This window comes from Saccopteryx bilineata, chromosome 3 (assembly GCF_036850765.1).
Source record: "Saccopteryx bilineata isolate mSacBil1 chromosome 3, mSacBil1_pri_phased_curated, whole genome shotgun sequence".
NCBI lineage: Eukaryota > Metazoa > Chordata > Mammalia > Chiroptera > Emballonuridae > Saccopteryx > Saccopteryx bilineata.
In genome coordinates, this window is record NC_089492.1 from 49,788,310 (window position 1) to 49,803,809 (window position 15,500).

Here is a 15,500-nt window from a genome sequence, read left to right on the forward strand (position 1 = left end):
CAATTTAAAATACCTTAATTTTTTAATACAAATCATTTGAAAAGAGAGGTTTATGTATTGTGTAAAGAAGGTCTCTCAAAAAGAAAATCGTGCAATTCTTTTAAGAATTGAAATTTAGAAGTCTGATAAGATACAAAAAATGAAGATACAAAATACAATTAGGACAAATGAAAAAAAATCTAAAATTTAAAAGAAAAGCATATGTACAATCTGGCACAATTATTAATTGATCTGCTTTGAAAAGTATCATCAAAACAATTGTGTTAAGCCCTGGCCAGATACTTCAGTTGGTTAGAGTGTCACCCCGAAGCAGATATTGCCAGTTGGATCCTGGGTCAGGGCACATACAGGAACGGCTTGATCTTTCTGTCTCTCTGTCTCTCTTTCCCTGCCTCTCTATAAATTATAAATAAATAAATAACTATTTAATATCGAGTGTGCTATCTGGGTTTTCCTCTGTTTCTTTTTCATATCTATATTACTTAAAATATAATCTGTTTCTCAGTTGTTTATGAAAATACATTTTTCTTTATAACATATATTTAATAATTTAATAATGCAGGCACACACATAATTTAATTCCTCATAAAATAAAGAAATTGGTGACTATTATTCAATCAACAGATATTGAATAAAATATTACTATAGATAAAATACTATTCCAGGTCCTATAGATAATTAATCCTTAATAAAAAACAGTAATAACTTATTTTCTTGAAATAACAATATATAAGATGAAGTTAAAAATTGTGGTATAGAACTAAATATAATTGAAGTTTGAAGTTACTACATGTGATGCCTAAATACAATACTGATTGTTAGGCAGATATATTTATTCAGTGAAAACCCTGAGTTAAGGGCGCATTTTCAGATGGAGTAGTCTCCAAAGGTTTCAAGGAGAATCAAGTCTTGTAACTGAAAATGGCTAGACTTTAGCAAAGAAGGCCATGGTCAAAGGTAATTCTAGAAGGGGAAAGGAAAAGATAAAATACAGTTTGGACCTTGCTTGAATTGGCATTTGGTGCACTACTGTTACGATGTGGTACAGCACAAGAAATCACATATCACTTAAAGTTATAGGTTTACATAACAAATTAAATTATATTTATCTACCAAAATATAGAAATACTGAGGATATATGCAAGAATATTTGCAGTGCATATTAGGACCTCCACCTAGTTTCTTGTAATTTATAGTTTCTTATATCTGATATTACGAATTCTGCATTTCAAGTTAAAAGAACATAGATTTTAAGGATTTCCAGAAAACCAAAAGAGGCCTAAGTTTTACTTACAAAATGAATGATAGTTTACTTTTTAAAGTTTCAAAGGTACTAGATTAAGATAATCATAAATTACTAATAAGTTTAAATGTAATTTTTATTTTAAAAACAGAGTAAACTCATGCAAATTTATAAAAAACATTTTATTGATTTAAAGAAAACAAGTAAATGACTAGCTTTTAAAAATATTGATTTTTAAGTAATTAAGAGGTAATACCTTTTAATAGTCCTCTAATCAAATAGTCCCCAGTGTGGATTTTGTAAAATCTAACTGCAATGTAGGCTCATTTGTCAGGAACAAGAAAATAACATTTAAATTTCTATAATTTTTATGAATCACCTTTTAAAATCTCAAGTTTGTGCATGTTTTAAGGTTTACATAATAAATTGTACATAATATATAACATATATGTTTAACTCTTATACAATATATACATAGTCAAAACAAATCATTGTTATTTTAATACAGAAAGAAAAAATGAGTACAGATCTCAAATTTATAGTAAAATGAGAGGTAATCATTACTTATTCATTTTTTTTTTAAACAATCTGGGTCCATAGACATGTGGCCGGCTGTTTTAGGTTGTGCTGGACTAGTGATGGCTGTCACTGTCCTGTCTCTCATTTTTATTCCTGAAGCAAACTAGCAGCATGAATGTCTACAGAGCTAACCTCAGCCAGTATTCTATTCTCCCTTAGTAGGAAGCATTCGATGGCAAAATCAACTGTCAGGTCTAGAGTGGTTTTTTACTCATTTTCTTTCCCCTCTAGTGGTCATTATTTTGATACGTGGTGAACAGCTAGTAAAAAGGATGTCCTACTGAGTACTCTTTTCACTCAATACCATAAAAGATTCTTAGTGAGCAAAATGCTACTTGATGAAAGACACCAATATCCATATGACTGTAAACAGTAGGACTGTGGGAGGCATCCTTCAAATATCTTCTTGAGAAAAAAGAGAGAGAGTGTTTAACAATTACGGTTCAAATCTTGACTTCCACTTATTTTTGCTTTGTTCTTCCTGTTGAATCTATTAGACAAGTTGCACTGGGTTATTAGGAGAGTCAAATAAATGAATATTTCAGGACACAGTAAGTTTTATATAAGTGGATATTAAACAAATAAATATGTGACCACATTTCATTAGCAATGAATGATGCCAGTACAATAACACTTCGCTTAACCAGGAGAGGGCCCTGAAATGGATTTTATCCATTTTCTTTGATTACTATAGTAGCTCTGAATTTAATGCCATCACTAACCATCCCTAACATTTCCGGCTCAAGGTTTATGTGTCTATCAACAACAGCCATGTTTTATTTTTACAAATTCTTATCCATCTTCTACTCTGCTATAAGAAATATATTTATAAAACATACATTGAAATATATTATTTCACTATTATAATTTCTCTGAGGCATCTTCATTACTTTCAAACCTCTGGCACAGGGGTCGGGAACCTATGGCTTGCGAGCCACATGTGGCTCTTTTGATGGCTGCATCTGGCTCGCAGACAAATCTTTAATTAAAAAAAAATAATAACATTAAAAATATAAAACATTCTCATGTATTACAATCCATTCATTTCCTACCGCTCATGTTCATGGTTGTGGGTGGCTGGAGCCAATCACAGCTGTCCTCCGGGACAACACCAAATTTTTATTGGATAATGCGTAATGTACATGGGTCATTATATGGATCTCATAAAATTACATTTTAAAATATGTGGCGTTCATGGCTCTCTCAGCCAAAAGGTTCCTGACCCCTGCAGTCTGGCTTGTCCCACAAGGGTCTTGCCTTATCTCCTTTCCTAGCATGAATCCCTTGACTGCTGCTGCATCACAAAGGATCATCATCAGGGATGCATTCATGTGTTTCTGTCTTCTTGCATCAGATGAACAAAGTATTGTCATGCTTCCGTAGTTTTTCTTCTTTTTCTTCTTAAAATAACCTTTCTGCCTCTGATTATCATTTAAGTTTTAAAACAAATCACACATTTTTCTATTTCCAAAGCCTCATTAACATCACCACCCCTCAAGAACATTTAATTCCTCTCTCTATGCTGCTCCCTGATCAGATATCACATTGTATCTTATTTATATAAGCATATTATTTTGTAAGTAAAAATATTCTGAGTTCAGAGACTTGTCTAATTCATGTTTGATTGTGTTCATGTTACACAATATTTGCAAAGTTGATGGGTGTATGTGGGATTTTAAATGTATTTTCTTGTACACAACTGAAATGTCATGATAGACTATACCTAAGTAATGTTTTAACCCCTGAAGAGTTTTATTTTTTTATTTTTATTTTTTGAGAGAGAGAGAGAGAGAGAGAGAGAGAGACAGAAACATCGAACTGCTCCTGTATTGCACTCTGACTGGGGAATTGAAGCAACAACCTCTTTATGCTGGGACATCACTCCAACCAACCCATCTGTTCAGCCAGAGCTTAATTTTTATTCATTTTTGGAAAGAAACAGGGAAAAAGAGAGAGAGAAGAGAAGGGGAAGGCAAGCATTTTTTTGTTCCACTCAGTTGTGCATTTTTTGATCGCTTCCCATGTGTACCCTGACAGGATTGAACCTGAAACCTTGCTGTTTTGGGATGACGCTCTTAACTGACTGAGCTAACTAGCCAGGGCCAGAGAATGTATTTTAACATAAATTTGTTGTTAACTTTATTATCTCTTTATTGTTTTCTTCAAACAGCTATTTATTGATATATATTAAATGTATTTTGTTTATCAATATATAAATATATATCTATAATACATATATATTATTCTTTTAAAAAATTGCCTTATTCTATCAATCTCTTGGGACTGAAACATAAACTAAAAGTCTGAATTTTGTTTTCCAAGTAACTATCTAATAATTAAGGGACATTTTAAACATTATTTAAATGTTGAGTGAATGGAGTTTTGACTACATCAAGAATGTGATGAGAGAAGCCTCATAACTATTTTAGTTCCTCATACTTTTCCTGGGTGATCTTTTATATATCTCTTTAATGTCTTCCAATAATATATTTTTAGACTCTCAGAGAGAAGTCCTTTTCATCCTCAAGTTGAAACAGAGCATTATTTGTGAGTGCTATTTCTTCCACTGCATTCCTTTAGGAAATGGCCTGATTGTAATGTACATTGAAAAATCAACAAATATGTTCAATTATGTTCACTTGGCATTGATATTGTCTTATACCCATCTCTTCCCCATGCCACCTCAGAAGGTCCTGATGTTGGCTTCTGCTCAAGATGACATTGTAAGCATGAGAAACTTTTCCATGCGAAAACATAGAAACTTTTATTCTATATTAAGAAAAATGTAATTTGCTCTAACTGAAATACTTTTATCCTGTGAACATATCCACTGGAGTTATACTTTAGAAAAATTGATACAGTTTAGTGATTTCCTGATGTGTACCTGTCTCACAGAAGAGGAAAGAACTTCATCCTTGCTCTTGAAAAAGATTGTTTTTTCTTAAATTATACCATATCCTTTACAAAATAATTATAGAGTAATATTATAGTACTAGAGTGTATAATAGTATGTATTAGCACATAGTATAAAGCAGTTTATAAAAAACATTATCTTTGGAGGCTGCTTTCTTTAAAGCATATTTTTTTCTACATAGACAGAAAGAGAGTCTGAGAGAGGGATAGATAGGGACAGACAGGAATGGAGAGAGATGAGAAGCATCATCAGTTTTGTTTTGTTTTTTAATTTTTTTTTTTTTTTGTATTTTTCTGAAGCTGGAAACAGGGAGGCAGTCAGAGAGACTCCCGCATGCATCCGACCAGGATCCACCCGGCACGCCCACCAGGGGGCGATGCTCTGCCCATCCAGGGCATCGCTCTGTCGAGATCAAAGCCTCTCTAGCGCCTGGGGCAGAGGCCAAGGATCCATCCCCAGTGCCCGGGCCATCTTTTGCTCCAATGGAGCCTCGGCTGCAGGAGGGAAAGGGAGAGACAGAGAGGAAGGAGAGGGGGAGGGGTGGAGAAGCAGATGGGTGCCTCTCCTGTGTGCCCTGGCCGGGAATCGAACCCGGGACTCCTGCACACCAGGCCGATGCTCTACCACTGAGCCAACCGGCCAGGACCTGTTTTGTTTTTTTGAGACACCTTGGTTGTTCATTGATTGCTTTCACATATGTGCCTTGATTGTAGGCCTTCATCAGACTGAGTAACCCCTTGCTCAAGCCAGAGACCTTGGGTCCAAGCTGGTGAGCTTTACTCAAACCAGATGAGCCCGCGCTCAAGCTGGTGACCTCGGGGTCTAGAACCTGGGTCCTCCGCATCCCAATCCGATGCTCTATCCACTGCGCCACCACCTGGTCAGGCACTAAAGCATATTCTTATCAACATTATGAAACATTTTTTTAAAGAAACAAATTTAGCAATCCCCATTAAATTTATATTTATTGAGAAAGCCTGGTATTATTTGCATGAAATTTTGTGTTCGTTAAACACTAAAAATATATATTTCTATGAACTTATCCCCTTATCTAAATTAGTAATAGTTCAAAAATTATTTAGTAAAAATATAATTGCTAAAGTAGTCATTGTTCCCCTTGATTTGGTGCAGAATAAAACCTAGAGATACTGTCCCAAAAGTATTTCATTTTATATCTCTAACAAATGGAAACATTAATTGCACTTGGTAGGGAGAATTTGCTTATTTATATGGGTAAATATTTTAACGTTGACATTCTTCAGGAGTAACAAAAGTCATTGACTTTAATGATTACTAAGCTACTGGTTTAAAAATCTATGTTTTACAAGTTTAGAAATCATCACCAACTATTACAGATTCTCAAAAAAAGTGTACAGTAAAACAGTGGATTGAGAAGCAAGATTCTTGGGTCTCAAACCAAACTCTGCTTTTAATTATTAATTTAGACAGTCCACGTCATCTCTGTATCCTTATTCCCTCATCTGTACAAGGTGTGTTTGTATGTGTCTGTGTGTGTGCTGGTGACTAGAAATGATTAAATAGTGGAGGTTAAAGAAAATGTTAAGTAGGTATGTTTTCAGATTTAAAATTCTATGGTAGAGACAGAAAGTAGATTAGTGGCTGCCTAGGCCTGAAGAAGAGGAAGAGGCTGGGGAAATAGTAATGAGTTTCATGTTGGAGTAATGAAAATGGTCTCAATTGATTATAAGGCTGCAGTATGACTTTTAATATGAAAAAACAAACAAACATAGAAACCATTAAATTGTACAATCTAAAGGTTTGAACTGTACAGAATGTAAATTGTAACTCAAGAAAGCTATTACAAAAATTTTATATTTAAATAATTATTAAACAAAGTTTTTATTACTTTTCAAATAAATTACAATACATAAACTGTACTCCTTAATCTCTGAATATTTATGTGAATTTTCTGACATAATCTCTATTATCTGGGAACTGGGAACTACTTTACATGAAATGGTTATCCTTTCTCTGCATTCACATTAAGTATTAAGTTTCAGACTCATCAGAGTAATTTTCCCTAGCTCTTAAATATTATTTGTCACTTTTACTGTAAGTAAATCATATAATTATAATTTAAAAACTAAGTATATTTTCTCTGTTTTGCTTTGTATCTTTTTTGTCTTAAGACAAAGACAGGGATTTGTTTGCTGCAGGATGGCAATCAGGAGCCTTTCAAAGTCCGGCTGCACCTAGCCAAAGATATTTTGATGATCCAAGAGCAGGATGTGATATGCGTGTCTGGTGAGCCTTTCTATTCTGGTGTAAGTAGCTTTTTCTTCTATTGAAGATTTTCATTTTTTTTCTTTAAAATGTTTATTCACAGAAAATTATTAATATGCTTTTACTTTTAATGCCTAGTCAGTCATTCTGCATGTACTTTTATTTGCATTATTAAGTGAGCACTATTATGGGTCCTTGTATAAGTACTCATACCTGGATGTACCACCACACATTTAGTGCCCATCTTCAGACTGGTGTCTCATTGACTCTAGTTGTCTTTATGTGACTTGAGTGACACCTGTATTTTCTGATCATGGAAGAGTATATTTGACCTTTTCATACAGAGAACTAACTGAGACTAGTGCATGGCAAGGAATTTTTTTAATGCTCTGATCTTATCTTGGATCACATTGAATTTTTGGAGGTGGTGAAAATATGGAACTCAGTTCTTGGGATCTGGGAAGCATAAAGCTTTAGGTAGCAGCTACTGAATTCAGTGTCAGTGCTTTGCTTCAGAGGTTATACATGAATAATTCTGTGAACGTCTGACAGAATTATGTCTGAATGTGGTAGCAAGTTCTATTTAATGCTTTAACCAGTTGATATATTACCCTACTAATAATCTAGCTTCAGAAAGAGCCATAAATTATCAGTCAAATTCAATGGTCTTCTAGCTAGCACTGAAGTAACATTGTGGAAAATATCCTTAGGTAAAATTAAATTAAATTCAACAGAACAACTTTATTATAAAACAAGACAAGTTTTAGAATTTTTCACTATTTTATAATATCATTAAAGATATTAAAGCAGTTGACTTTCTGGATTCTCCAGACATTTTGTAGCTATTTAGTTCAAAGATTTAATTCTTAGCTTATTAACAGACTTACCTTGGAGTGTTTTGTTGGTGCTGAATAATGCTAAACTTTCCAGCTCACTTCTCACTGACATCTTATGGGAGTCACACCAGGTCCTAAATCAATAGACCCTCATTAACTTAAGATAATGGATGGACATTTTTCAGACTGTTAACTATTCTTTTGTCACAGGCCATTTAAATCATCTTGAATCATGGGACTTGCTGTCAAGACTGATTAAATTTGTTCCAATGGAGTTGTCTGTTCTTTTAGTTAACAAAAGAAAAATTCTGGGTTTTTTCCTTTCCTTCTTTCTTTCCTTCCTTTCTTCCTTCCTTCCTTCCTTCCTTCCTTCCTTCCTTCCTTCCTTCCTTCCTTCCTTCCTTCCCTCCTTCCTTCTTTCCTTCTCTCCTTCCTTCTTCCCTCTTTTCTTTCCTTCATTCTCTTTCTTTCTTTTTTATTTTTTTAACTAAAGAAACATGATTTATATAGCTCTCAAAAATAAATATAATATCAATAAAATTTAATAATTTTTAAAATCCAGTATTTTACCACCAAATACTGTTATTGCTTTTAAATTTTACAATTGAAATAAATAATTAGTACATAGACTAATCTCTCTTTTGAAAAACGTGCTGGGAAGAATTTACATAGAACTAAATAGAAATGTCCTGTAATAATATCAGCAAGTGCAAAAAAATATCCTTTGATGAAATTTTACATTCATAAGAAACACTGTCTGCAAAGTATGAATGGGGTGGACCTTTGTTAATCTGATAAGCATCTACTGAACACTTCTCACTAAAGTTATATTTAACATTAAGCATACTCTGAGTTTTAAAGCAAGTCAAAGATCATGATGTGCCTTATTTCTACTCAGTATTGTTTTGGTTGTACAGCAAATTAAATAGTGAAAATAAACAGCATAACAGTTGTAAAGAAAGTGATGAAATGGCTTTATTTTAGATGTTATAATGATATACATGGAAAACCTGACATTTACCAAAAAATAAAATAACATGTAAATTTAATAAGGTAATTAAAATGATGTCCAAAGTTAATTATATGTCTATATTGGAACAAAAATAAATAAAAATGTAATTCACAGTATATTAAAGATAACTCTTAGGAATAAATGTATGAAAGTATAAAGCTTCTACCTTAAAAATGGCAGAAGTGTGATAAAGAAAATGAAAATAAATAAGTAAGTAAAGAAATATAGCAAGATTATAAATTAAAGACTAAAATTTTACATCTTCCTAAACATCCAAAAGCAGTAAAAACCCCAAAATATTTTTATAGACATTGAGTAGTTGATTCTAAAAACTTATAAGAAGCAACAAAGGATTTAGTATAGCTAAAATGATCTTAAGTAAGGAGAACAAAGGTGGAGTGTTTACACTTCCTTTTTTCAGATCTTACTATAAGATTACAATTATGAACACAAAGTGAAATTGCTGACCTGTGGTGGCACAGTGAATAAAGCATCAGCCTGGAACACTGAGGTCACTGATATGAATCCCTGGGCTTGCCAAGTCAAGCACATACAGGAAGCAACTACTATGAGCAGATGCTTCCTGTTTCTCCCCCACCTTCTCCCCTCTCTTCAGAAATCAACAAATAAATTAAAAAAGAAAACAACAATGTGTTATTGCCATAAGTATAAGCACGTGAATCAATGGAATATTATAAAGACTCCAGAAAGAGTCTTGCACTTAAATCATTTATTGTTTTTCTTCTTTCTTTTTTTTAATTGTGGTAAGCTATACATAAAATTTGCCATTTCAGCCATTTTTATGAGTACATTTTAGTGGAATTGAGTAGATTTAGATTGTTGTCTACCTATAATTGCTGTCTCCAGAATTTTATCATCCCATACTGAAACTCTGTACTACTTAACAATCCCCTTGCTCTCCTTCTCTTAGTCTTTGATAAGCACTATTATTTTATTTCCTATATCTATGTATTGACTCATATAAGTAGGATCACATAATATTTGTCTTTTTATGTCTGGTTTCTTTCATTTAGTATAATTTATTCAAGATTCATTCATATTGTAATGTGTAAGAATTTCATTCCTTTACAAGACTGAGTAATATTCCAAAGCTGTATATATTCCATTTTGTTTACCTTGTTTATCTGTTGACACAAAAATGAACATTTGTATTGTTTTCACATTTTGATCCTTATAAATAATGTTTTTATGAACATTGGCGTACAAATATCTAAGTCACTGTTTTCATTCTTTTGTGTATAATTCCAGAAGCAGAACTGATGGATAAAATGATAATTCTATAACACTTTTCTGCTTAATTCCTTATCAGATATGTGATTTGCAAACATTTTCTCTCAACCTGTGGGTTACCTTTTTACTCTGTTGATTGTTTCCTTTGATGCCTAAAAGTTTTTAATTTTTATGAAGCCAATCTGTCTATTTCTCCTTTGTTGGCTATACTTTTGGTAGTTTATCCAAGAAATCATTGCCTAATTCAAAGTCATAAGTAGTTTACCCTATATTTTCTTCTAAGAGATTTTAGTTTTAGCTCTTTCATATATTCATTCAATCCATTTGAGTTCATTTTTTTGCATATGGTGTTAGATAAAGGTCCAACTTCATTCTTCTGCAGGTGGACATCTAGTTTTCCTGTCATCATTTGTGTTTTGCCACTCTTGTCAAAATCATTTGATCATGTATGTAAGGCTTTATTTAAGAGCTCTCTATTCTCTATTACCATTTTCCCCCCTTATACCTTCCTCCACCTCCCCCTAATATTCTCCTTCCTTCACCAGCAATCGCTACACTGTTGTCTGTGTCCATAAATTTTTTTCTTTTTTTATTAATTTTAATGGGATGACTTTAATAAATCAGGGTACATATGTTCAAAGAGAACATCTCCAGGTTATCTTGTCATTCAATTATGTTGCATACCTGTCACCCAAAGTCAAATTGTCCTCCTGTCACCTTCAATCTGCTTTTCTATTTTATTCAATCCCTCTACCTGCTCCCAGACACCCAACAGCTGTCAGCCTTCTCTCTATGAGACTAATTCAATCTCTTTATAGAATCAAGTCTATTCAAAAATTTTCTTTCTTCATGATTTAGTCTTTCTAGGTTTTATCTTTATTAGAATTTTTCCATGTCATCAAGGGTATCTAATTTATTCTTTTTTTTTTTTTTGTATTTTTTTTATTTTCTGAAGCTAGAAAGGGGGAGAGACAGTCAGACAGACTCCCGCATGCGCCCGACCGGGATCCACCCAGCACGACCACCAGGGGGCGATGCTCTGCCCACCAGGGGGGTGATGCTCTGCCCCTCCGGGGCGTCGCTCTGTCGCGACCAGAGCCACTCTAGCGCCTGGTGTAGAGGCCAAGGAGCCATCTCCAGCGCCTGGGCCATCTTTGCTCCAATGGAGCCTCAGCTGCGGGAGGGGAAGAGAGAGACAGAGAGGAAGGAGAGAGGGAGGGGCAGAGAAGCAGATGGGCGCTTCTCCTGTATGCCCTGGCCGGGAATCAAACCCAGGACTTCTGCACGCCAGGCCGACGCTCTACCACTGAGCCAACCATCCAGGGCCTAATTTATTCTTAATATTCTCTTTGAATTCTTATTTCTATCAAAATAGTGGTAATATTTTTGTCTTAATTTCTGATTTCAGTAATTAAAATCTTTTTTTATTTTAGTGAATCTAGGTAAACATTTGTGATTTCATTAATCTTTTCAAACAACAGATTTTTTATTTTATTGATTTTTTGTATTGTTTTTCTATTCTCTAGCTTATTTATCTGTTTTAATTATTATTTTATTTCTTCTGCTAGCCTTGTGTTTAGTTTTTTTTCTTTTATATTTCCTTAAGTAATAAAGTCAAATTGTTTGTCACATATCTTTTTTTTAATGTAGACTTCTGCTTTCACTGCATTGCAAAATTTTTGGTATTTTATACTTTCACTTATATTCATCCTTGAGTGTTTTTATTTTCCCTTATAATTTTTTTTCTTTTACTCATAGATTGCTGAAAGGTATTTTGTTTAATTTCCACAACTTGTGGATTTTTACTTTAAATTGTTATTTATTTATACTTTTATACTGTTTTAGTTATAGAAGATACTTTTTATGATATCTATCTTTTTAAATCTATAGAGATATAATTAGTGTCCTGATATATAACCTATCTGAGAAAATGTCTCATGTGTACTTGAGAAGACTGTTGAACTTTTAATGTGTTATAATTTTTTGTTTTTATGACATGATTTTTTTGTTGAAAACTGGATATGACTTTTATAATATGATAACTCTAGAAATCAAATTCTTCCCCTTTCCTGGGGCTTTCCAGTTTTTTTTTTTAATTGTCTTTACTGAGGTGATATTGGTTGATAAAATTACATAGGTTTTGGTTATACCACTCCATAATAGATCATATATACAACTGCATCACATGGTCACCATCTGAAGTCAAGTCGCCTTCTATTATGATTTATCCCCTCTTGAAAATCTTCTGCCTCCCCCACACCTTTGTTTTTAATTTTTGTAGTCTGTCTCTATACCAAAGACTAACGTAAGGTGTCCATTATAGGTCTTCTCAGGTCTTTCCTGAGCCTATGTCTTTCTCAAGGCATTTACTGTAACTTTCTACATTTCCCAAATATATAGTTTCTTTTAAATATTCTAGTTCCTAAATGGCAAACTCCCAAAGGAGAAAAAAGGGGAAAAGGAAGGGGAGTGAAGTTTTAGACTCTTTAAGTCCCCTAGAAGTCAGTTTAGTCAGTTGAGGTTACAACAGTGACATCTTGCTTCTGTCTCTGCACTTCCACTGTCAGAAGTTGAAATCAGCAATCAGAACTTGGATCCTCATTATTTAAAGTATTGCCTACCCTTTATCCCAAGAGCCACTTGAAAGCTAATCCAACAACAGATATACACAACTGCCTGTCACTGACTGGTGGTGGAGGTTGGGTAGTTGCTACTGTTCTTAGACCTGAAAATTGACATAAATTAAGCAAAATTTATTTTCCAAGCCTTCTTCTGAAAGCTACAATTCTTACAATGGACTTCAGAATTCTGAAATAATTATATCAGAACTATTCAACCAGTATAATTTTTATCTCATGGGAAGGGGATTCCTGGTGCTTCCAAGTCTTTCATTTCACCAGTCAATTGTTTTTAGACAAATGTTATCAAATCAATTCAAAGGGAAACACAAATCTTTTTAATTAGAGTGATAAAACAATTCAGTAAATGTATTGAAAAGAAATACCCCTACTTCAGATGAATTGCAAATATTTTAGATTAATTTTACACTAACCTCTAAAAATATAACAGATTAGTTTTCTAGAAAAAATATTAAAAAATAATTTTGTGTTCAGAGGTAGACAAGAATTTCTTAGTATAAAAGATTCCTAATAAGTTAAACAAGAAAATGTTATGTAAACTTAATCAGAAGTAAACACATTTGACCTTTAAAAAAACCTTTTTTTTTTTTTTTTATAATTTTATTTTTTTAATGGGGTGACATCAATAAATCAGGATACATATATTCAAAGATAACAAGTCCAGGTTATCTTGTCGTTCAATTATGTTGCATACCCACCACCCAAAGTCAGATTGTCCTCCGTCACCCTCTATCTTGTCCTCTCTGTGCCCCTCCCCCTCCCCCTCCCCCATTCCCCCCTCCCCCCCGTAACCACCACACTCTTATCAATGTCTCTTAGTTTCACTATTATGTCCCACCTATGTATGGAATAATACAGTTCCTGTTTTTTTCTGATTTACTTATTTCGCTTCGTATCATGTTATCAAGATCCCACCATTTTGCTGTAAATGTTCCGATGTCATCATTTCTTATGGCTGAGTAGTATTCCATAGTGTATATGTGCCACATCTTCTTTATCCAGTCATCTATTGATGGGCTTTTTGGTTGTTTCCATGTCCTGGCCACTGTGAACAATGCTGCAATAAACATGGGGCTGCATGTGTCTTTACGTATCAATGTTTCTGAGTTTTGGGGATATATACCCAGTAGAGGAATTGCTGGGTCATAAGGTAGTTCTATTTTCAGTTTTTTGAGGAACCACCATACTTTCTTCCATAATGGTTGTACTACTTTACATTCCCACCAACAGTGTATGAGGGTTCCTTTTTCTCCACAGCCTCTCCAACATTTGCTATTACCTGACTTGCTAATAACAGCTAATCGAACAGGTGTGAGGTGGTATCTCATTGCCGTTTTGATTTGCATTTCTCTAATAGCTAAAGAAGATGAGCATCTTTTCATATATCTGTTGGCCATTTGTATTTCTTCCTGGGAGAAGTGTCTATTCATATCCTCTTCCCATTTTTTTATTGGATTGTTTGTTTGTTGTTGAGTTTTATGAGTTCTTTGTATATTTTGGATATTAAGCCCTTATCTGAGCTGTTGTTTGAAAATATCATTTCCCATTTAGTTGGCTTTCTGTTTATTTTGTTATCAGGTTCTCTTGCTGAGCAAAAACTTCTTAGTCTGATGTAGTCCCATTCATTAATTTTTGCCTTCACTTCTCTTGCCATTGGAGTCAAATTCATAAAATGCTCTTTAAAACCCAGGTCCATGAGTTGAGTACCTATGTCTTCTTCTATGTACTTAATTGTTTCAGGTCTTATGTTTAGATCTTTGATCCATTTTGAGTTAATTTTTGTACAGGGGGAGAGACTGTAGTCCAGTTTCATTCTTTTGCATGTGGCTTTCCAGTTTTCCCAGCACCATTTATTGAAGAGGCTTTCTTTTCTCCATTGTGTGTTGTTGGCCCCTTTATCAAAAATTATTTGACTATATATATGTGGTTTTATTTGTGGACTTTCTATTCTGTTCCATTGGTCTGAGTGTCTATTTTTCTGCCAATACCATGCTGTTTTGATTGTCGTGGCCCTATAATAGAGTTTGAAGTCAGGTATTGTTATGCCCCCAGCTTCATTCTTTTTCTTTAGGATTGCTTTGGCTATTCGAGGTTTTTATAGTTCCATATAAATCTGATGATTTTTTGCTCTATTTCTTTAAAAAATGTCATTGGAAGTTTGATGGGAATTGCATTAAATTTGTATATTGCTTTGGGTAATATAGCCATCTTGATTATATTTATTCTTCCTAGCCAAGAACAAGGTATATTCTTCCATCTCATTATATCTTTTTCAATTTCCCTTAACAATGGTTTATAGTTTTCATTATATAAGTCCTTTACATTCTTTGTTATGTTTATTCCTAAGTATTTTATTTTTTTTGTTGCAATCGTGAAGGGGATTATTCTTTTGAGTTCCTTCTCAGTTGTTTCATTGTTGGCATATAGAAAGGCTATTGACTTCTGTATGTTAATTTTGTATCCTGCGACCTTACTGTATTGGCTTATTGTTTCTAGTAGTCTAAAAAAACCTTTTAAGAAGAGAAAAGCCAAACCACAGAGTAGGAGAAAATACTTATATTTGATACAAAATTATGTCCAGAATATACAAAGGACTATCTCAACTCCAAAAAAGGTACAAACAGCTCAATTTAAAATATAACATCTAAGCAAAAAGTTTGAAGAGCCCTTACTATGTGTTAGGGACTGTTTTTCCTGTTTTATATATATTAATTAATTTAATATTTACAATTACCCAATGAGGTAGATACCATTATCTTCAGTTATATGCTTTACACATAAC

General features: G+C 33.5%; 1 protein-coding gene across 4 annotated transcripts in view; it reads left to right on the forward strand.

Annotated features, from left to right (window-relative positions):
• The window catches only part of SNTG1 (syntrophin gamma 1), a 617,538-nt gene that overhangs the window by 227,906 nt on the left and 374,132 nt on the right, over positions 1 to 15,500 (forward strand). For all 4 annotated transcript variants that reach the window (XM_066264652.1, XM_066264655.1, XM_066264653.1 and 1 more), the window contains one exon: positions 6,887 to 7,021. In XM_066264652.1, the coding sequence (XP_066120749.1) occupies positions 6,887 to 7,021 (135 nt within the window). The remainder of the gene's footprint in view (positions 1 to 6,886; positions 7,022 to 15,500) is intronic.